Source organism: Rhea pennata, chromosome 4, assembly GCF_028389875.1.
Source record: "Rhea pennata isolate bPtePen1 chromosome 4, bPtePen1.pri, whole genome shotgun sequence".
In the NCBI taxonomy this organism is placed as follows: Eukaryota; Metazoa; Chordata; class Aves; order Rheiformes; family Rheidae; genus Rhea; species Rhea pennata.
Genome location: NC_084666.1, coordinates 46,721,918 through 46,745,691, shown reverse-complemented (window position 1 = coordinate 46,745,691; position 23,774 = coordinate 46,721,918). Strand labels below are relative to the sequence as shown.

General features: G+C 39.3%; 1 protein-coding gene across 3 annotated transcripts in view; it reads left to right on the top strand.

The window, feature by feature from the left end:
- Window positions 1-19,309, top strand: part of MND1 (meiotic nuclear divisions 1) — a 42,019-nt gene extending 22,710 nt beyond the window's left edge. For all 3 annotated transcript variants that reach the window (XM_062574752.1, XM_062574749.1, XM_062574751.1), the window contains exons 5-8: window positions 708-782; window positions 3,690-3,804; window positions 18,173-18,217; window positions 19,107-19,309. In XM_062574752.1, the coding sequence (XP_062430736.1) occupies window positions 708-782; window positions 3,690-3,804; window positions 18,173-18,217; window positions 19,107-19,213 (342 nt within the window). In that variant the 3' untranslated portion in view covers window positions 19,214-19,309. The remainder of the gene's footprint in view (window positions 1-707; window positions 783-3,689; window positions 3,805-18,172; window positions 18,218-19,106) is intronic.
- The last annotated feature ends 4,465 nt before the right edge of the window (window positions 19,310-23,774 follow it).

Sequence of the window (23,774 nt, the reverse complement as noted above, 5' to 3'; positions counted from 1 at the left end):
GCTGGAGTGACAGGAAAATGCAGAGTGCATTCACACCAAACCTGTGAAATGTGACTTCCCCTGTGAGATTCCTCTACATCAGACCTAAAAAAGAGAAGTTCATGGTGCAGCAGTGTGAGCACAGCCCAGAAAAGAGGACTGGGGCTTTGCGTGCCTTTTAGCTGTAGATACCTCTATTCACTGGAGTGCCAAAAGGATTGGGGCAATTGCCAGTGGCATACCAGACTTGGGGAAGGATTAGCAGCTGAGCAGGTGGATCTGCTATAACTTTTGTCCCTGCTTCCACTGAATAGCTAGGGAGAGATTACAGAGCTGGACACGGACCAAAAGAAACCATCTTACTCAAAACCTCCATGTCATGGAGGCCTTTGCCTATAGGTGCCTGGTTGTGGTATGAAACAGGAGTTGGGTCCTGTGCTGACTGTGCAGTATATGACAAAGTTATGTGCCGTGGGAGTAAGAATTTCCTAGACTGTAACTTATTTCCTGTAATTCTGATCTGTGGGGCAGAGGCTCAGGCTTAACTTGGGTTTTTGTATTTGTTTTGTGTTTTATTATGTGAGTTATTTATAGATTTATACTCATAAAAGTTTACATGCACTTATTTGTTTAAACAATATTTATACACACGCACACACATGCACATACTTCTATAGGTATATTTAGCACTAAAATGACTTGATTTTCTTCTTTGTTTCCTTTCACAGTTGGCTGAAAGCAGTCAGAAAAAAGAGTCTTTACAAAAAAGCATTGAGAAATCCAAAATTGGACGTGAAGATACTGTAAGTTGATTTTGAGATTGGCTCCTTCTAGGGAGCAGGGCTTATGGATATGGGGAGTTTTCAAATATTAATGTAGCTGTTGGAAAGCTATTGGGACTTCCAAGTATCAATTATGAGAATAGGGAAGAATAGTGAAACAAAAATCCAAAAGCTGGATTATTTCTGACTTGATCATGTTCTAATGTGTAAAATACTGTCACATGGCTACTTAAAGGCTGTGAAAATGTTTGTCTGTGAAAATGTGTAACTGCTTGAAGTTTGGTAACCTTGCTGCCTTTTTCAGATTTAGAATCATAGAATCAGTAAGGTTGGAAGGGACCTCTGGAGACCATCTAGTCCAACCTCCCTGCCCAGCAGGGTCACCTAGAGCATGTTAGACAGGGTTGCAGCCAGGTGGGCCTTGAAGATCTCCAGAGAAGGAGACTCCACTACCTCTCTGGGCAACCTGGTCCAGGGCTCCATCACTCTCAGAGTGAAGAAATTCCCCCTCACGGTCAGGCGGAACTTCCTGAGGTTCAATTTCTGCCCATTGCCTCTTGCCCTGTCACATGGGACAACTGAAAAGAGTTTGTCCCCGTCCCCTTGACACCCTCCCTTCAGGTACTTGTACACATTGATAAGATCCCCCCTCAGTCTTCTCTTCCCCAGGCTAAACAGGCCCAGCTCTCGCAGCTGTTCCTCATAGGGCAGATGCTCCAGCCCTCTGATCGTCTTCGTCCTCCAACTGGACTCCACACCACTGACAACTCTCTGAGCTCTGCCTTTCAGCCAGTTCTCAATCCACCTCACTGTCCACTCATCTCACCCACACTTCCTGAACTTATCCAGGAGGATGTTATGGGAGACAATGTCAAAAGCCTGGCTGAAGTCAAGGTACACAATGTCCACTGCTCTCCCCTCATCTACCCAGCCAGTCATTCCATCAGAGAAGGCTATCAGATTGGTTAAGCAGGATTTCCCATTGGTGAATCCATGCTGGCTACTCCTGATCACCTTTTTTTCCTCCATATGCCTGGAGATGACATCCAGACTGAGCTGTTCCATCACCTTTCCAGGGATGGAGGTGAGGCTGACCGGCCTATGGTTGCCTGGGTCAAAATCCTCCTTCTTGCCCTTTTAGAAGACTGGAGTGACACTGGCTTTCTTCCAGTCCTCAGGCACCTCTCCAGTTCTCCACGACTTTTCAAAGATGATGGAGAGTGGCCTGGCGACAACATTCGCCAGCTCCCTCAGTACCCGTGGGTGCATCCCATCCGGGTCCATGGATTTGTGGATGTCTAGCCTGCCCAGAAGGTCTCTAATCCTATCCTCAAAGATATCTTAAAACTTGATCTACCTACTGGTATGTGCCAAAGTTGCCACTAGTTGCTGAACTGACAAATCTAGTAACTGCACACTTCGATGTTGGGGGCCTTTTTTATTGGGGGGGGGGGCTTATTTATGATTTAGGTTTCTAAATTGTTACTCTAAGGAGCCAAGTAAGCTTTGTGTTCTCTGTATGCTAAAGCTGTTAAAATAACACTGCAAAATAATTTTATAGTATTTAGGCTTTATGTTTGACATATAAAGTGACATGTAGTTAGAAATATTTCATAAGGTATTGTAAACTGTTCATCAGTTTTGAGATGGCCAGTCTAAACTTCTGGCTTTTACATTGAGTAAAAAAGTACATAATCAAGGCTGGCAAGAATTTTTCAGATGGAAAGAAATTTTATAGGAAAATGTCCAGTGTTAGCATTTCTAACAGATTTCTAACAGATACTTTGGATTCTACGTGTTTGTCTGTAATCAGTTAATCATAGGCAGGTTTCTCATGCAGCTGTGCTTGTCCAGTTTCCAAACGGACAGTTAGAGACTTTGGGCTTCTCCACCATGTGGCCTGCCTTCGTTAGCCGAAACTAGTGGTCTTGGAAATCCCATTATGGCTGATACTTCCAGCATTTTGGTTCCAGATTTTATACCAATCTTGAGAAGTCCAGCTCATAGCGTAGAGCTCTGGGCAACCAACTTCCACTCTGCAGAGTTTGGAGGCCTTTGATTTGGAATCTGCATTTCCAGAATATGTTGAATCCAGACTCTTGGCTGAAGGGTTGGGAACATGGAAGCTTTTTAAACACCCTCAGATAGCCTTAGAGATTGCCCTTGGCTAAGAAATGGAAGGTTTACAAACTCATGCTCTCTGGATTTTTAGGCTGCCATGCTAGTGGCCTAGCATGAGTTCTTTGAGAATCCCAAATTTCGTAATCCCAAATTTCAGCCAGTTAGTGGTTGGATGGCTGAATGAGAAATCTGTGCTGAGTTCACTATGAAGGGATCATGTTGGGTTGGGTGTCTGTGGATTCTTGTTGATTAATTACTACCATGTCTTAAATATTTGAATTTATTTTGAGGCTGCTGCTCTTAGATGATATGGAACAAAGGAGGAGAAAAATAATTCAAAGGGCAGTCATATATAGTTGGTATCCAGACATTTAGAAGTTTGAATATTAGATTTTTCTGTAACGCTGTCTAATTACAAGACTAGTACTCCTAAATATGCTTTAACGTTTAAGCCCAACAATGAAAACATTTAAGCCCAACGATGAAGAAATCTATTCGGAGTTTGTTGAACCACACTGAGTTCAAACTTTGTAGAAAATTGTTCTTTGTTTTGTTTTGTTTTGGTCTTTCTTTCTTTCTTTCTTTCTTTCTTTTCCCTTCCAGTTTGTACTTGATACCTTCTAGTGTCACTTAGTTTTGTTTGTGCATAAAATGCTTAGTTGGTTCACTGGCAGAAAGCAGTAGTGAAAACAGCTTTTAAATTTGTATCTTTTTATTTTTTGCAAAATGTTCTGTGTATTATAATAATTACTGTTGTTTCCTTTGGGGTGTTTTTAATGTATATCCCAACTTGCTTTGACCCCACAGGCAGAACGTGCAGCTCTAATAGAGGAACTTGCAGCTCTCCGGCAGAAAAAAGAGCGACTAAAGGCAGAAATAGATAAATATAGAGAGTGTGATCCAGATGTGGTTGAAGAAATGCGTAAGTTGTATATTGTTTAAAATGAACTTTAACATAAAATAATGCCTGCGCTGCTTTAGCTTAAAATCTGGAATACAGAGATGAGCAAAAGAATAGCTACTTTCCTTTTTAAAGCTGTGAACAATACAACACAGGTACACTGACCATTTCTTTTTGTGTTTTGTCATATTATAGGAGGTTTTTATTGATTTTTACATGCATACAACTGAGCAATGAGGAAACAATATTTAAATTGAAATGCCCTGCATTGGAATTAATATCAGGACTACCCTTTCTAGAACCATATTACCAGATCTATAACTTCTAAGTATACCAAAGCCCATGATGTATAAGAAAAGTAATCACTCCAGGTCTTTATAGTCATCCCTTGTGATCACAATATTTTTCTTCCTGGCACCTGTTTACCTTTGGTTTCCTATTGGCAAAATTGATATCATTCTGCTTTCTTTGTCTTGTCCATTTAGAATGCAAGTATTTCATTAATGGCACTTAATTTTTAATTTATACATAAGTATGATACTACACTGTTTACTTAATGTTTGTACTCTCTCTAACATGCTGTTTTTTAGTTGGAGTTTCTAATTCTAATGGGGTCCAAGGAATAATGAGTGACTTCAACAAAAATAGAGAACAGGGCACTGAAACATACTTAATATTCTGATCTTTTACATGAAAAATGAAAAATATGCATGAAATTTTCCTTAATTTTCTCTCTTTCAACTTTCATGTTTTATTTATTAGGCTGTTAGGTTGCTGCCCATGCACCAGTGCATATTCAATTACTGTAGTGCCAAAATGCCATTACAGACTGACAAGGAACAGGCACAGACCCTTTTCTGAGAAGATATATGACTAAATCTTTGTGTCACTGTTCTTACAAAAAAGTGCACAGTTCTGCAGCCGTACTGAGAGAAAGCCAAGAATATGAATGAAGCTTGCAACACACCCCAAAACTGGACAGATAATCTTTTTTCTGTGGGCCTATGACAATTTTCTGTCAGCTGCATTATCTTTCCACAAGGATGTATGTGATGGTATGCCAGAGAATAAGCAAACTGTAGACCAGAGATTACCCCCCTGTAAATCCCTTACTGATTGCTCTCCCGGGGAAGCAACAGATGTGTTCCAGCTGATTCCAGCTGTAAAAATGAATGAATTTGGGCAGAAACTGACAGCAGAGGAATTCATAGTTCCAGGTACTTCAATTGCTGAGATACCCTTACAGCAATGGGTGCACTGAATGAGTTGAGGGGGCCTCTCTTTTGAAGTAGTCACCGTGAGCACATTGCTGAATACTGGCACAAGGGGGCAAATCACAGCTTGAATAGCAGGGCTAACCACATTAGCATAGAGGCTAATAGCCCGTAAAGAGGGAAAAGGAAAGAAATGTAATCGGTAGTTGCTCCAGGTGTGGCAGAGGGGAGCTCTTCTCATTTGTTAAAGATTGTGGGAAGCTTTGCATGAGCTTCTGCAAAGAAAGGATGGGCCTTCAAGGTTAGTCTTGCTCATATACCTGTAGGATTTCTGAGGAAACAGGTGCGGTGTTTTGGAAAAGATTTGTCCCTGACCTTTGATTAATTTGTTTCTATCCTGTTGTGTGTTTCATCTGTTAAAATTTGTTGCACGCTCTAAATTTGCGGGCGCTGGGTAAATGATGAAATGGAAATGTCAATTTTGCGAGTTAATTTCTTTGTCAAAGCCGAATGAAATTTTACAGGATTAAAAAAAAAAAAGGCATTTCTATAGTTCCAGAGAGTGCATGCTAGGAAGTGCAAAGAAAAAAAAAAAGGATGTGGGAAGTCATGTTTTCAGTGTAAAAAAAAGTTAAAATCCTTCCTCAATGGCAGTTAAACTGACCACAGTCGTTAGAAGTCAGTGCAGAAATACTAGGATTTTATACCCTCTGTTCTGCTTCAGTTGGCCCAGGACTGAGCCCTCTCAACTTTGAGGCAGATTTTTGTAGTTTGGAGGGTATTCTTGTGGGGAAGCAGACACTAGAGATAAAAAAGAGATTTCCTATTGCTCCAGGAGAAGCTCTGTATGACATATTATTCTTGTATGCAAGGATGGATACAGGTGAGGCTGACAGATTGCCTCTACAGTTTATTAGAGGACAGAAAGCGAGGGAATGTAAGTTTTATGTAGTTAATAATTTATCCAAATTTTTGCATGGCCAAGAAAAAAATCTCCACATAACATCAAGAGTAAGCCACTGCATAATTTTAATTCTTTCCGCCCACTAGGGAAAGTTGATAGGGATCTAAAAAATTTCTTGATAATTCATTTAATAGGTTTGTTTGGCAGCCTAAGTATGTAAATTTATTATTGATTGTGCTCTCAGTTGTTGGCCAGCTTGTAACCAGAAACAGCTAAACATTTTCAGTGTCAACTGCGAGATTGAAAAAAATCTAGATTTAAGATTTCTTGTCCTCTTTAATTAAAGATGTTAATTTACACTATATTAAAACATATTTGGGTCTAAACAAAACTTGGTTGTTTTTTTCACAACAGCACTGTTTTGGTTACTTCGTGTCTGTGCATAGGAGAGTAACCTCAGAAACAGGTACTGACTGAAGTGAGTGTATTTGGTGTGGTGTAAGTGTTCACGTTTGTGGGGCTGGCTTTTAAACGTAGCCTGTCAGCTTTCTTGTTTTATTTGGTGCGTTTTTAGAATGTCTAATTACTGTTAGCTGCTATGTCTTCCACATCTACTTTAAAACAATAATCTGAACATGTCTGGACAAACCATATTCTCAAAACGCTGCAAATTGCTGAGTGCAGCACATACAGTGTAGGAATTCTGGTGTTAAACTTTTTCCTTCTGCTCTCTCTGTTTAATCTCACCCAGTAGCTAGGAGCATAGGTGATTCAGCTGGACAAACCATGAGTATCTAGACCACTGTCCTTCTGAATCCCAAAGTATCACAGAAGGATTACTACAAGTCCAGTTTATGATTAGATTTCTTCCAAAAATAACACTTAAATGAGTGTGTAAAAAAATAAAATATCAGAAGATATCTAGGCTTCACTGAATACCATGAAAATGTCATGCTCTACGTAATATGTACTTGAAAGTCTCTTTTCAGTGCTGAAAACAAGCTTTGTAGATGCTTCAGGAAGGCCTAATTCTGATTTGTCTAAACAAAGAAAAGTTAAGGATGACAAACTGCAGTGAGGAATTATTACAAACAGTATGAGATGATAGATCAGAGTTGTATCACTTTATTCATCTTAATATCTTGATATTTAATGCTGAAAGATGATATTGATTTGATTGAATTTTGTGGTTATGTGTAGCTGTTATTTGATGGGTTTGGGGGTTTGGGGTTTTTTAATGCACCCAGCTATTATCCTCCAGCTGTTTCACTGAGATTAATTTGAAAATGTGTTCTATATAGAGATGTATTTATAGTTACGAAACTTTGTACTAAAATCTAAATTCTTCTGAGTGTTTTTTATTAATACAGTTCTTATTTCCAGAGAGGAGACAATAGGGAAGAACATGAAGGATTAGATGATCCTGACTAATTGAAAGGCTTTAAAATGAGTTGAATCAGTTTTATCCAAAATTGTCCAAAATGCCAGATACTTACAAAATGGTTTAATGGAGTTTCTGGCAGTTTTTGTGATAACCTTTCTAGTATGTTTTCCGAAGATTAGACTTTATTTAAGTTACAGATTTTTGTCAGTGCTGTCAGTTAATAAACTATTAAGTAGCTATTTTTATAAATGCAGTGATTCACTTAGCAAAGTGAAAGTCTACAAATAATTTTATGCTCAGTCTAGATCCCACAAAGGTCAATCAAGCCTATGGAGAGGATTTTTTTCAGTCACCTCTAGATCCAATATGTTCATTTTGCAATTAAGAGGATGTTTTCTAGCTGCCAACCATGAAATATGCACCTGGCATCTGAGAGACAAGCTGTGCTTTTTGTGGTTTCTGCAGCAATACCATTAACAAAAAGTGTGCAATTAGAAATTAGTCATTCTGATGAAGTTAGAATAGTCTCCCCACCCACACTTATGTTAGCCTTACAGGGTTAAATTGAGTTTTGTTTGGAGTGAGCCAGACACTATTGCTACACGTACATATAAAAAAAAAATAATACGTTTAAAAGCAGGCCCTCCTTTTTGACACAATCTCATCTTTCTTAGAATTGCATACTTAATATATTAGTTTTCATCTCCTGAAGATCTGGATGAGGATGCTACTGGAAACAGAAAATGTACATTCATAGAATACCAGAATGTGTAGAGATGGGTGCTTGTAATCTAAAAACACATTTACTCCACTAAATGCATCAAGCTAAGATCTTTGTTGCTTGTCCTCCTTCCTTGCACTGTCTTTTGAGTGGTTCGACATTCGTTTGGAAGGTTGTCAAATTATCTGTTCAAAAGCTACGTTATAAGATGGAATTAAAAGCTAAACATAACCTTATTCCTGATTTTTTTTTCTAAATATAGTAAAAGTGCTTCTGTGCAATCAGTCATTTTTATACACAGTAAAAGTAAACATAAAATTTAACTTTGCTAAGTAAAATTGAAAAAGGAACAGAGTACTAATGAGTAGAATTACAAATGTATACTTGATTGCTAATGCTTAAAGCTCCTCAGGTAACTGTAGCCAAGCAAGAGGGCATTCAAAGTTTAATAATATTTCTGCTCCTTTCACCCCTTCAACATTTCTTTTTCTTATGAAAATCAGGGAAGCTTGTCTGCAGTTTAGCTATTGAAAACACATGCTTTTGCTTCAACAGAGCAACTAGTTGTAGAGGAGAAGCTTGCTCATAGAAAGGTGATTACCAGAGGCTGTAATGTCAAAAGGCCTCTGGACAGATCAGGGAATTTGGCCTAAGATCTATGCTCCAATTAAGAGTAAACTGAGTTTCACTCTGCAATGAGAAACTATCCTGAATGTGTAAGTGCATGCATACATGTGTTTTTATATCTCAGGCACATGCTAGCAAGAATTTGCTTCATGGAGAGCTTGAACTCATTCCAGCTTGATCTAAAATGAAGCTGCAATTTAGCAGATTAAGAAAATAATAATAATAAAAAAAATTTTAAATTATTTATCTTTTGTTAGTGGAGTTTTGCTTGGATACTCAGAAAAAAGGCAATTGTAAGAGCAAGTCTTTAGCATATATAACACTTGACTTAAACCAGCTACTCTGGCAAGTTACCTTTTCTGGAAATTAAAATAGAAAGCTCATGAGGTTGTTTCTTTTTTTGTTCGTTCCTTTTTTTTTTTTTTTTGATTCTTATTTGCTCATATTGGAATGGCAGAAAAGATATATGGGGGAGAGACCAACAGATGAAATACCTGGGAATAATTTTAGTGGCTGAGCTAGTAAATCTTCATGGCAAAAGTTGTTGAGCTTCTTAGAATGGATGGATGCTTGATAAATTTTGTGATGTAGAAAATGGCTACTCATGACTACATTTATGGTATTCCTTGATTTAGAAATGATTTGGCATCAATCTGTTTGGCCACGGTTGAAAGCTGCAAAGAGAGCAGCAGATGGGAGAAGTCTGTAGATCGTTTAAGAAACAAAAAAAAAAAATCTTTGTGGTGTGGTTGCTTTACTTCTCTTTCCCAGTGTTAGACCTGCTATGTTACTTTTGTAGAGTGTCATTTGTGCAGACTGTTTTGATAAACCTAAAGTGATCTTTAAATTTTTTAAATAGTGGGTTTTTTTTGTTTGTTTGTTTGTTTTACCTTTTTATGACTTCCTTTATGTAAAATGAGGTCAGGAAAGGTACTGTGCATTTGTAAATTGTTGTCTTTCTTTTTTGTATTAAGTTGTAGGACTGTCAGATTTGCTCCTTGTCCTTGTTTAAAAAAATGTGTTGGCAATCTCATGTTAGGAAATTTCCCATATGTTAGGCAGGATATGCTTATGAGCTTATCTAGGTTAGGACGATTATCAGAGCATACTCTTTAATATAGGTATCTGTTTTGTGTAACCATAAATATTTTGCAAGGCAAGTTGTACCAACAAAAGACTGATCTTGGCACTTGTGATGCCTTTGAAAGTATTTCTAATGTTTCTTTCTTCCCTCCTTGCTTCAACATCTGGTAAGCTGGTCTCACTAAAGAGAACAGGCTATTAGACAAAATCCTGAAATAAAGAAACAATTTGGAAGGACCTAGAAGAACATAGAAACTTTGTCTTTTCCAGTGTAACAGACCTCTGTAGATAGGGAGTAGTAGTATGTATTTGGTTTTATGACTCTGTTTTGCATGATACTGTGATAAGAGAAGTAAGGACAGACCATCTCAATGAAACTTCAGTAGTCCATCTCAAACTACTTTATAATTTTACTCAGAGTATATTCATTACTAAATCAGTACCAATATGGAAAGTTGTATTGAAGGAGTTCCACTATGATCTGCTGTGGCTATGCGTCTGCTCAGCAGTATTTTTATTAATTAGCTAGATAATAGAATAGAGAGTATGTTTTTGTTAAATTTGCAAATGACATAAAACTACGAGGGACTACCCGAGCAAAGGTAGAGGTGAGGTTTCAAAATGAACAAATTTCAAAGATAACCTGAAAAACATTCAAAAATACCCACTAGTTACCAAGTTCAAGGACATGGAATATGGTTACGCAAATGATCTGGAGCGAGTGGTTATGGGAGAGTGGGTTTGAGAAAGGTACTGGGGGGTAGTAGTTTACAAGTTGAACATTAGACATTTTCCTTGTGGAAAAAAAGAAATCACTATACAGCAATAATATATGAAATAATTCTTTTGTTCTCGTTGGTGAGGCTTCAGCTGAAGCAATGGATCCAGTTTTGGATGTTGTGCTTCAAGATGTATATGACCAACTGGAGAAAATTCAGAGCCAAACGAAAAGATATGCTAGAGATCTAGCAACTACATTGTAGGAGAAAAGTTTTAAAAAGTTAGGGCTTAAACAAAGATTGCTGATTGTGGATAATAGGATAATAGTTTCACGTACGTAAGACTGTTGAAGAAAAGGAAGAGGTGTTTAAATGTTCCTTTAACTCTGTAGTGAGTGTAGAGCTTTAGTTAAGGAAAAGGGGGGAGTTGTCTACTGAAGGGAGGAGGGAAAAATATTGTGAGGAGGGAGCACAGAATGAGAAAATTGGTATGTTTGTTTCCCTTTGGTAAGCACATTACTTCCCTCTCTTCTTTGGATAAGAATAGATGTATTCAAGATAAAGAGTGGGCTTTCAGGTAGGATACTTGAAAGGTAAATGGTCATTTCCTGTGGATATACGAACATAGTAAAGTTAAGTACAAGAGCACGTATTTTGTGTGGAGGAATTTTTTGGTAGCAATTCTGTCAAATTCTGTTGTACATTTTTCAAAGATAGACTGTGTACATACTGATGAAACTTGACAGTGTGACCTTTTCCATATGGGAAAGAGCCAGCTTTTGCTGATGAGACTTGACACTTTTTTTAAAACAGATTAACAGACATCATAGGCCCTTTAAAAGCATATTCCAGAAATGTGGATCAGCTTATTGGTAGCGTTAGTAGGCTCTGCTGTTTCTCACTATATATACAAGAGTGACACTATATGCATTTGCTCAGGTTTATTTTCAAACCATATATGTAGCTGTTGAAACTGAAAGGCTAATCTGTTTCATTCATATGTTAAAATTTCTTGAATGTTTGCCATCACGAATGGCTTACATCATATTATGTTCTATGCTTTTCAAAATTGTTATAGATCTTTAGGTAAGATTCATGATAGCTTGACTATTTTTGTGGTAAATCCAAATCTTTGTTCAGAATCTAAATGTAAAAAGCGATTATTCTTTATCTCTTTGTTATTGAGAAATACATGAATACATAAATCTGTAATGTCATTTAAAGGAGAAATCCCTACTATCTGCTGAACTGAGTTCAGGTATTATGAATTCTGAAGCACTGTGATTTATCAGTTATGATGATTAATATCATGCAGATAAGTGTTATATGGCATACTGGGGATATAGAGGAGAGAAATTTTGGATTCATAGGAATTGACAGAATTCTGATGTGCTAGCAGGATTATAAACAAGCGCTCCTTATTCTGATTATAAAGGGAAACTTCTCCTTGAGAAGCATAAACAAAAGCAAAGATTGCATGTAGTGTTAAACAGGTATATCTGCTTAACACTTGGTTATAAAATATTTTTCTCAAACTGTTCTTGTGATGTTCAGAGTCAACCTATTGACAGTGTCACAGAATACTTAGTCTTAAGGGCCTCAAGTACAAATACGGGCCTGATGAAGCCACTTGATCATGTCATTGCCATGAATAGTCTCTCATGGCAAGTTAGTCTCTCGATCAGGGCCTCTGGTGTCAGTTTGTGGATGGACATGTTGATAGGAGTTGCTGAGCAGTTAGGTTTCGTACTCTGTGGATGATAAGCATATAATTTCAACGTTCTCCTAATCTCTGGTCTTTAGAGTTGGGCTGACATCTTCATTAATGGGAAAGATTTGGGGAATTGTTCATCACAGGATAATCTAAAGATGCTTCTGCAAAAGAGGAAGAGAACTACATAATAAAACCTATTCCAGTGAGAATAAGAACAAGGTAAATGATGTTTCTGGAAAATGAAGACAGCCCGAGAGCAGGAAAATAGGTAACTGTGTGGACAGCAGTGAACAACACGAGTCATAGGAGATTTAAGTTCATATGCCATTCTTACTGTAGTTGCTATTTTTAATACCTAAATGCATGCAGACTTGCTGTTGGAATTCACATCCCTGAATTAATTCACCCTGACGAGTTTCATGGAAGAGATTGGGAATCTCTGGGCTAATAATCCACACTTGCCTATGAGAGCAGTTGCAGCTGTTTTCTGCATTTCATTCCTAAGAATTGCAATTCACACTGTAAAATTACTCCCTCAGCTGCATGCTAAAGACTGCAGTTGTATTTTGCATGCATCTGCTAACAGTCCTTGAGGTTGGTGGGTGACTGTATCCTTGAAAGGTGGCTCGCGCTCTCTGCAATCATTCATCTTGTGAGTAGGAAATCCATTAAATTGTCTTGTGGCATTTTAACGCTGGCAGCAGCCTGTGCTAGTTTTGTAAATATAGCTACTCTAGTTTTATTACTATGTTGAAAAAGATACTAAGGTTCCTAGCCCTGGAAATTTTGTTTTATATATAAAAATATTACTTACAGTAATCTTTAAAGGGGTCCTGAAAAAGGCAGGGTTGAAACTAGGAGAGGAAAGAAGGCTACAGCTCTTTCTTCATTTCCTAGTCTGTAGGCGGTTGTGAGCTAGTTCTGGCTGCTGAGTTTTTTCAGTGTAGCTGTTAGAGCTGAAATATGTTACCTTTATCAGTTTTTGAGTGCTATTCAGTAACTGCTTCCATAGCCGTAGGATTTAAAAGCACTTCATTTCTAGGAAGAATATGAAAGCAGCTTTGGAAAATGCATGCAAGTTTTTTTTTTTTTTTTTTTTTTTTGTCGTTATCATGATTGTTTTTCAGCCATAGAAGTATCAGAAAGCTGTTAGAAAGAGTAACCTAGTCTCCTGGAGCATCTGTATTGTGTTAATGGGGCATGTAGTGGTCTTCCCCTCCTGTGGAAATATTTGAGGTTTTAAAAGTTTTAGGCATTCCACCTTGGAACTTAAATAGGACTGTTAGTGTTTTTTTTTCTCCTTTTCTTTCTTTCTCCCTCTCTTTTTCCTCTCTGTGAAAAAAAAGTGAGAGAATCAGGGGGAAGCGGGGAGATAAAAAGAGGAAGCTATAGTTCTGCAGTATGCTGAAGGAGGCTTCAGAGTTTCCAAAATCAGATCATAACCATCATGACCTGATAATGTTAAGATTCTGAGTCAATATGTATTGCCAGTTCAAATTTGTTCAGAAACATTGCTATGTCCACTTTTTGCTTCTGGACTTTACTCCTGATTAAATAGTGTCCTTTTGCTTTAGAAAGCTTTTAATTGCACCTCTTGTAGCTATTCTACAAGTCATTTTGCCACTTCTGTCTCCTGCTCTGCTCCTTGATCCCTGCAAACACTGTTGCAATGTCATTGCTCTTTATTAGAGAGCAGGTTTCCCCAGCCCTCTATCATTTTCTCTTTAAACATTTACTGCAATTGGGCCTTCCTCCCTTTAACTTTGTTCCCTTCTGAGAAGAATCAGGGTGTTGCCCCTGTGGTAAGGAGACCCGCTCAGGAAAATGCTTTAGTTCCCAGAAGCTAAGGCTGCTCAAGTTCCCTGTAGTTCTCCTCAGGCCCGTGGGGTTAAGAGAAGAATAACCTTTCTCAAGGACGGGTCAAAACTAGCTCTTTGATCCTTAGCCTTTCAAAGTTTGGGGCATATTTTCAGATTTGTTTTGCTAACACAGCAATCTAGCATTGCAAGCCATGCTGGTCCTAGGTTCTGCACTGCTGTTGTTCCTTTTGTCCCGTTCAGGAGAGAAAATGTCAGCTTCTGTTTTCCTGCCTGGAGCAGCCTGAGGTGGTCAGCCAAGGATAGAGGCATGTGCTTCAGCCAAGTGAATGACTTGTATTCTGCAGACATGGCAGCTAGAAGGTCTGTTGATGTGTGGTCACACAAATTGGTAAAGTGAATGAGTGCTGTCTGAAATGCGTGGGTTATTCTATTGCTTCCAGACAGCAAGTGTATATTTTGCCAGCATATGTGCAGATGTATGAAGTAGAGCATTGCTAGGACCGGATAGTCCAGGTCCGAGTCAGCGCCTATAGACCAAGAGGCAATGAGAGACCCGGCACAGTGCATCTGTGACATAGGTTGCCTCCTGTGCCACTCATCTCTTGTGCACACTTGGCCCTTTTGCTGTCGTGCACAGCTTTTGTACTGGAGCACTTGTCTTGTGTTTAGCAGCTGCCAGAAACATAACTTGTGATAGAGCAGCTGTGGTCAGCAGGAGTCACTCCAGGGTAATCAGCATGACTCAGCCCAGCTGAGGACCAAGTGAGTGTGGTGATTTTGGCAACTAGCCAGTTGCCCTCAGCGCTGTCTCTGCAGTTTGTTTTGTGCAATTCATACAGTTTGTGTACCATTTCTTCTTTGGCACATCCATTTTTAAATCTCTGTACTATTGTTTTCTTGGAGTTTTAAACTTTATCTGTCAATGCGGTCTTAAAATCGGGAAGGCCAGTTGCTGTACGACCCTGTGGAACTAGGGAATTAGAAATAGCATGACCTTAAATTACGTCAGTACGTGAAGTAGGTGGTTTTGCAGTCAGATGAGGGGAATATTTGCTTTTTCCCTTCTCCTTTTCCTCACTTTGTGTGTGCATACACATGCAGATGATGCAACCACTTTTGTGGGTAACTATAAAAGAGTTCCATAAAGTACTCAAGTCAGCTTCCTTCATTTCGCTCAGTTTTTGGGACTAAGTCATGGGCCTGCAGAAGATGCTAGTGATAATGCAGGTGCAGCCGGTGTCTTGGGGGACGTAACTGCCAATACCTGTTCCTCCTTCCTCTTTTGGGCATAGTATTGGATACAGCAGGCCCTTAAGATCTTGGGGTGGAGTCACAGGCAAGAGTTGAGCCAGATCCCGGAGGACTTTCATCTCACCTTCAGATATAGCTAAACACTCAGCCTTTAGCCATGGGGCAGCAGTGCAGCAGCTGAGGTGATGATATAGTATTTTCTGGGAAGTGGATGTGGTGTGGTTTTCCCTATCCCCTTTCCCCACTCCTCCAAAAGAAAAAAAAAGGGGGGGGGAGGAAAAAAAAGAGAGAGAGGAGAATTTAAGTGAAGGAATTAGTGGTTAGAGCAGACTGCAGTGCCAACCTGCAGTAATGACCATGACAGCCTCACTGATGACAAGACATAGTGCAAGCTGTTTCGTTTGCATGAATTCGGTCAGGCTGGACTTGAGGAACACGTAGGAGCTGTGCAACTTGCCAAACTAGCTGGCACTGCTATTAATATAACATGCCTGATGGTCTAAAGCAACTTTGAACATGGCAAAATAAAACATCTGCACCCGTGTGGTGGTACAGTGGGCAGGTAGGTGCATGCCAGCCAATGTAAATGGGAACTTTCAAGTGGCAGAAAACTCGCCACAGCCTCCTGTGAATCCACTTCCTAGAGATGTCATGTGCCAGAGGTTTTACAAGGGGCTGTTGTTTCTCCAATCGTGAGCCCACTGGCAGAGTAGTGGGGAGGATGTCTGCTCCCAGCTTGCTGAGAACTGAGGCAGCCTCTTCTTTGATAGTCAGCCAGCCTGTTTCAGTGTCACCTTCCCCACCGTAAAGTTCTGCCTCCACTTGTGATCCTTCCACACTTCTAGCATGACACTTTGCTGCTAGTTTGTGATCAGTCCCAGATGGTGCATGGAAAGAATGACATGGTTAAAATCTTTCTCTGTTTTATTTATATAACTTTCACTCTTAATATTTTTTTGTTTTTGTTATTTCTCTGCTATTTTAGTTATTAAGGCTCTACCCACAGTGGGATTTCCCCTTAGAGCTTCCTGCTCTTGCTATTATGATTTCATTTCTAGCCACAGCTCTGTTGTAGGCAGCCACCATCATTCTAACCACTAAGTTGCCCAACCTCTATCTGCTGGTCACCTTAGCTTTTTCTTTGATAGAGATAGAAGTCATATTTTAAGAACAAATCATCATATCTGTATATTTTAGCATGCATAAACAATGCTGGAAGGGGGGCAATGCACCATGCTGCCACTATTTTTTTTTCCAATTCACTTTATAATATGGCCACCGTGCTTTAAGCACAGAGCTCTGCGCTGAAAACTGCAGGAACTTAGAGCTGCTGTTTTATGCAGAAGCGAAGGGCACGGTTGATCAGCTGCTTCCAGGAAAGCAGAGGTTTCCGCTGAGGTCTGGCAGGTTCTGAGGAATAGGTTGGCTCACCCTGACCACCAGGATGTTGTCACCTTGCAGCTCCTGGGTTCATGGAGTTTAAAGACATCCTACTTTTTTCCTCATTTCGAACTTCATTACTTGGAATCAAATGCCACTTCCCCATTTTGCTGTAGAGTTTAAAAAACATACTAAATGAAGTAGCATAGCTAACACATTGAAAATCTTGACTGATAAAATCACTCTGCAGACTTACTTCTTTTAGCATTAGGTAAAATACTGTTTAAAATGCATTGGCTGCCGGTATGTTGTCAATGGTGCCATTCATGGACCTGAGCAAGTGGGGCTGGCAAGGAAAAGTCAGCAAACAAAATAAGGAATAGCTCTCTGGGGCTAGGGATAACTTGAATTTCTGCTCATGCAAACAAGCAAAAATCCTATCTTCTCATCCATTTTGCCCATCTTTCATATGTATTTCCCTTATGATATGTTCAAAACTTCTAATTGTCTTCAGAAACTTGTATTTAGGCTGTCTTTACAAACAGCACTGCTTTTGAAACAGTATTTTACTCTGATTTTACACACTAACTGAAGCGCTGAGGGTAGAATAATGAGCGCCTGCCTTTCTGTGGGCTAGCTGATGATTCTTCAAATTAATTAAATTTTGCCTGAAGTATGATCTTTACAAAAATGGATATGTGATCATATATTCACTTCTCAGTACCTCTGGAGACAAATGTAATGCTGACCATTCAAATGAGTATTATGCAAGTACTGACAAGACTGAGAATAATTTAAGTTATGTGTAGGTGTGAGAACAGTAGTGATTCTGATAAATTCCCACGTTAAAAAGCAACTTGTTTGATTCATTACTTGTTAAATGGGAACAAGATGATTCAGGAGGAATTTTCCTTGATACTGTTCTGCCTTGTGGAAACTGTATAAAAGCTGTCTGTAGTACTGGTGATTTACAATTATAACTTTAAATCTGGAGTTGGGATGACGGAGGGAAGCTACTTTTAATAACCAGGAGCATTATTTTGTCTGCATTTCTTCAAGGGGGTTCTCAAAGCCCAGAGAACCTTCCAAGGCTGTATGATACCTTCCTGGATTTCTGTGATAGACTGTTATTCTTGGTATTTTTCTTATCTGTATGGTCATACATACCTATGAGATAGACTGTTTACATACTGAGAGGATTATAAAATAATTTCCACCTCAGTTGCCTCTGGTTTCTTCAGACCATATACCCAGTTCTGATCTTGGTACAGACAAGCCCCCCAGGCAGACCGAACTACTTTTACATTATTTCAAAATACACCTTAAAAACTCACAGCTGTTCATATGGTATCTTTTGTGTTCCTTTGCTTGCATTTTTCTTTAACTTAGCTTCATGCTTCATAGAACCTTAAAAGTGTAAAACAAAAGGAGGATTTGGAAGCAGCAGAATTAACTTCTGTATATTCTGTGGGTCTCTAAAAATGACATGAATAAAAATGTAATCTCAGTACCTTGACGCTATTGTGTGGTTTGACTATGACTTGTGCTTACCTACTTTTTTTTCTATTTCAGGCCAAACAAACAAAGTAGCCAAGGAGGCAGCCAATAGATGGACTGGTGTGTATGCATTTATGTTGCTTAACACAGTTTCAGACTAGAGTACTTTGAGTGGAAGACCTACTCATTGTTAAGGATCTTGTATTTAATTAGGACTTGATCTAGAATGGCCTTGACCTTTCAAAGCCTAAGGAAATATATTTTAGGTATAATTTGTCACGATCCAAAAGTAATGTTTTTGCAGTTTAATTACTGAATGTATTTCACATCACATAATAGATTTCCTCTTCTGATACAACTTTGCATACCATGTTGAAACGTGCACCTCTGGGTTTTTTTGGTGGAGTTAAAATATTTTAAGATGGGGAAAGTTTTAATAGAATGACCTGAAATAGTTGTGGTAAGTTTAGCACTGTCATAATTCCAGGTATTCAGAAAGTCTAATTTCCTTTTCTGAATTTTGGTCTGACTCTGAAGATTAGACTGTTGTATGGAATCTTATTGCTGCCAGCAAGTGATGGATGCTAATATTAAGTAATTATTTCTCAAACTAATTTATCAGCTTTGACATGAGGGAAAAGTGCTACAGTTTTGAAGAAGGTTATCAGAGTAACATTTGCATGGAAGTTCAGCTCAATTTCCTATTGCTTAGCTTTGCTATATTGGTATATATTTCTCTTTCACTGAGCAAGTAATACATATGTCCTTACCTTTGTAAAAATATATTTTAATTAGTACTAAATATATTTTATTTAGTGCTAAGTAAAATAATGCCATTAGCAAAAGTCTTCTGAATGTTTTAGATATGTTTCATACTGATGTTCAGATACTTTCCAACTACCTACCTTTTTCATGTATATGGTGGTAGTGCAAATGGAAGAGTATTGTAATCAAGATGATAATTCTTGTTTTCTTATTAAAATAAAAATATTTTTCATTCTGTTTACAGATAACATCTTTTCAATAAAGTCCTGGGCCAAGCGTAAATTTGGATTTGAAGAGAGCAGAATTGACAAAAGTTTTGGAATCCCAGAAGATTTCGATTACATTGATTAATGTTCAGCAGTTGATTGCTGACACAATTGTACATAGTTTATTAAATATTGCTTAGTTGGCATTTATACGTATATCTGAATCCTCACCAAACAAACTATCCCCTTTTAATTTTCAGTTTTTGTTGAAGTTAATAAAATTCTAAAAATACTTGTTCCACTTTTTTTCACCTTTTTTTCATCCTGGTACTCTCTGGACAATTAATTTGCTTGGTATTTGTGTGAGACAAGCTAAGAATGGACGGGGTTATAGGGAATGATTACCACTTTTTTTTTCTTTAGCTAAATGGAAGTGGTATAACTAAGAGCTAGAAGCTCCAAGGAATTCTGTTTAAACAAGTTGAAGGCTTTAGAAATAACACTAGAGGTTATGAAGGGGGTAAAAGTTTTTCCTGATCAAGATAATGACATAAAGATGTATAACCCTTTAAGGGAGAACACTGAGGCAGTACGGAGGTGAATAGAAAGGCCCAGGCTTGATTTCAGCTTGTTCATTGTTACGTTGCTAGAGCTGCTTGTGAGTTTAGAGACAAAACTTTTTGTTATGGGGAGGGAAGAAAGGTTCATCAGAGCTCATTTTTTTTCCTGTAAGTGCAGCAGATTTGACAGCATTTGTTTTGAGAAAGCTGCTCTGGTCGAGGTTGAAACTGCATTGGAGAGGAGGCAAAGATGCATTGGCATCACGGGAGACTTCAGATGCTAGTGTGGGGTGTGAGAGACCAGATTCAAATTGCTGTTCAAAACTAGGCAGATCTGTGCTATTTGGATTTATGTATGTTTTTTAAAATTTAAATTAAAAATGGAGGCAACCAAAATAGTGACAAATTTCAGAAAGTCTCAATTTTGTTTGGTGAAATTTCACAAGCACCTCACTTTTCTTGAACTTCTACTTTTTGTTCTGGTCATTACATGACCACAAAAAGGGGGATGGAGAGTATTGACTGGTCTCCGAAGCCTGTGTACTGCAACACTACATCTCTGCTTTACAACGCCAGAGGTCATTAAGAGTTTGCTAGCAAGAATATAAGCTATATGCCTTTAGAAGGCAGTTGTACCTGCTGCTAGATAGATGTGTGTATCACCAAAAAGTGTTCTGTCTGCCTTTCACATAACCAAATAAATAATACTGATGCGAGTATTGCTGAAAAGGTGACATTTAGCTAAAGATAGACTCAGAAATCAGTCTCCTGTGACCTTTCCAGTTAAAAAGTTTCCAAGCAGTTCAATATGTATTAAAATTCAAGGATTTCAGATGTGCTTCTGGCTATTGTCTAGTCTCACGTCTATCATGATGGCAAAGTTACTGTAAAGATACTGGGTGGAAACTTTTCCTCTTAGGGAAGTAGCAAGCTACGCGTCGCCTAAGGTAATGTATGTGAGGCCTGGCACAAAGTAAAATGTCACTGTGCTTTCCATAATATTGCAATAGATGCTTCTCCTTTTACATATTTGGAAAGCTTTTATTCCTAATATATTAAGTATTTAACGTATTATCTGTTACTGAGCTGGTAAAAGATTAATTCATGTCTGCAGTACAGAGTTGAATGCAAGGTTTTTTACCAAGCCTGGCTTTTGCCCCATAAAATGGAGTGCCGTCCATCAAAGCAAAAAACTGATGATGCCACAGCAAAGTATTGATACACATGTGGTTTGAGTGGTTGTTTCTCTTGGATTTTGTGCTGTAAGACAAGCAAGAAAGAGCTTTTTACCTGTTCTTTATGGAATGTGGCTCTTAGGTGATTTTCCTGATCGGCTAAATGCCTCTGCTTTTCTGTGAATCTGTTCTGTACCATCTGGCAGGTGTCAGAAGCTCTTCGGCTCATCTGCCTTTGAGAGTGCAAATCTGCCACACGCGAGACGCTGATGACTGAACAGGCTCGTTTGTGTACTCAGCATCCCGTAAGACAAACTGGTTGATGGTGCTTAGCTTCTGTAACCATTTCCGCGTGGATGAACTTCCACCCTTCTTGACCAGGCAGACTCCAGTAACTTCTGCAGTCCGTAGCTGAGAGTGCGCAAAGACTTCCTGCGGCACCTGAAACAGTTGTCTTATATTGTGGGGGAAAAGGTCTCTTACTAATTTCTATAATCTTGGCTATCTTCCAATTTCAAGAGAGAAATGAAGATGACCAGTTATTAAAGTTTAGTTGCAACACTCGCAGCTTTCTGACCATAGTGTGAAACCATTGTGGACTACAATAGAGTTGCTGAATATTAGTTTAATTACTATTACTATTGTAGCAAATAACTATTAACTATAATAATAATTAAATAACTGAGGTAGACTTGCTTAAATATGTTATAGTCAACCAGCAGCAGTGATACTTTTAAAATGTCAAACATAACTCTCATGCTTTGATCAGAGATTTAAGCCGTTTAAGCACAAGGGATTTCTAGCAATATATTTTTGTAGACCTTTTGTTTTGGTTCATTAGTACAGACTAGCCCATAGACATGCAGTTTTACTCTATCTTCTACTCAAGTTCTGTCTTCTGATGTTGATCTTAAGCCTAACAAGAGACTCTATCTCTGCCTGTAAAGAAGCAGTTTTGCAACAATTCTAAATGCCTCCAAACGGAGGAAGGGAAAAAGAGGTTCACTACAGTCAGAAACCTGATGCTTATTCCACCAGTGGAACTGATTTATTTTATGCTACCTTTCTCGTGTTTCTATGGTTTTTTGTATAGACTCTTTCCCTGATGAAAATTAAGTCCCTTCTGAGGCAAATGGACACAATTTGTACGTCTTGAATATTCCAAGAAACTTTCAGACTGCTGCGTCTGCTTATTTTTTGTTATTTTTCTTAAAAAAATATACACAGCAGAATTCTCAATTCCATAGCATGGAACTACAATTATATGATTTAGAGATGTGTATATATATATATATATAAGGAAAGCAGAGACTTTTGGTCTTTGCTGAGCTGAAAGTTACAGGCAGTTAAAATGATTTTTCTCCTCTTGAGATGATTTTGGCCATTAGCCTCTAACAAAAATGAGAAGTTGGTCACATCCTATGTCCTAATTTGCTGCTTCGGAGTTTTCTTGAGGGAAAAGCTCAGGTATTTCTAGATAGTCTAGTAGAAAAAGGTGTGTATGTGGTGGTGGAGGGTGGTTAAATGCTCACTTCTGCTGTTACCCTTGTGGTTGTGTCACTGCTGTATTATGTGCAAGTCTTCCTCTTTCTTTTCTTTTTTTTTTTCCTCTGCACTGTAAGTTTTTTTGACCATGTAAGGTAAATATTTTCAACTGTAATAGCAAAGCCAGCAGGTCAAGCCCTTACTACAATTTGAGCTTAAAATCAAAACAGTTCCTGGAGCAAAACATGAGAAACAAAGACGGGGGTTTTCTAGCACCGTTTACAAACATCTGCAGCCAGTATTGGGCCCAGCTTTTCAAAATAATGTCACGACGAGTTTATCAGCACAAAGGCGGGCTGGGTGAGCCTACTGCTTGGGAGTGATGCCGAGCAGCCCCCGTGGAGCAAACTTAGATACAGGGTAAAATACTTGTTTGTACCTGCTCTGCTTGGAACTGTAGAGAAAAGCAGTTTGCTGACTATCTCTGCCCTGAAATAACCTGTTCTTCCTCAGCTTTTCTTTTTTTTTCTTGTTGCTTTTTCCTAACTTTTTCTTTCAAGGACTTTCTCATGGTCTATATAACACCAAGCACAAACCCTAGGAATCCTGCTGTGACACTTGCCCAGCGTTAAAATGTTAAAGTCGAAAGTGTTGGGCATCGAGGTAATTCAGCAGCGAAGTCTTCCACGAACGCGTCCTCTGAAATGTCATTGCCTGTGCTCCCCAGAGCCTGGGGCGTAGCAACCCGCCTGTTTCAGAAGGGGAAACTGAGGCACTGAAGCAGCCGGCGCAGTGATGCAGCAACTCGGTGGCGAAGCTGGAACTGAAGCTTCCTGGGAGGACGCCGGGAAAAGCAGCCCAGCCTGTGACGGCTGTGGCTCACGGCGAGCGAGCAGCCCGCTGGAAGAGCTCCTTGCCGAGTCCTCCCGTCACCGGGCACGCCGCCAGCAGTTTGGGGGGGGTCTGGTAGGTGCTCATCTCTACCTCGTTTCTTGTAGGGGTGAGGTTTGGGCAACTAGGTTTTCTGACACTTCTCTCCATTCGGCTTTTCCCTCTGCTCTTCTTTAAATTCCATGATGATTTCAGCCAAATTTAATCTGAGGGGTTGCGACAGAGCTCAGCTGGCTGCCTGGGAAACCTGGGCTGCTCCTTTCCCACCTGGTGGCCGAGGGACTTGAGAAGGGACAGAGCGCCCTGGGCCATGGCAGGGGGAAGGAAAGGCGCCACCGACGGCTGCGATTTTGCAATTCGTGGCCTCGGTAAGGCATGCGCGCGCCAACTAGCCTTGCCTCTCCCGGCTGCGTTTCCAGAGTGCTATACGGCAAGAAGCCGAGAGGGAAAAGCGAACGAGAAAACCACTCCGTGCACCACCGCACTTCTCAGGGTCTCCAGAACCTTTCTCATGCTCCACCTGGAAATGAAGAGTCTTCATGCTACAGGTGGTTTGGTCACCCTGCCATTACTTCACCAAAACTGGTCAGAAACA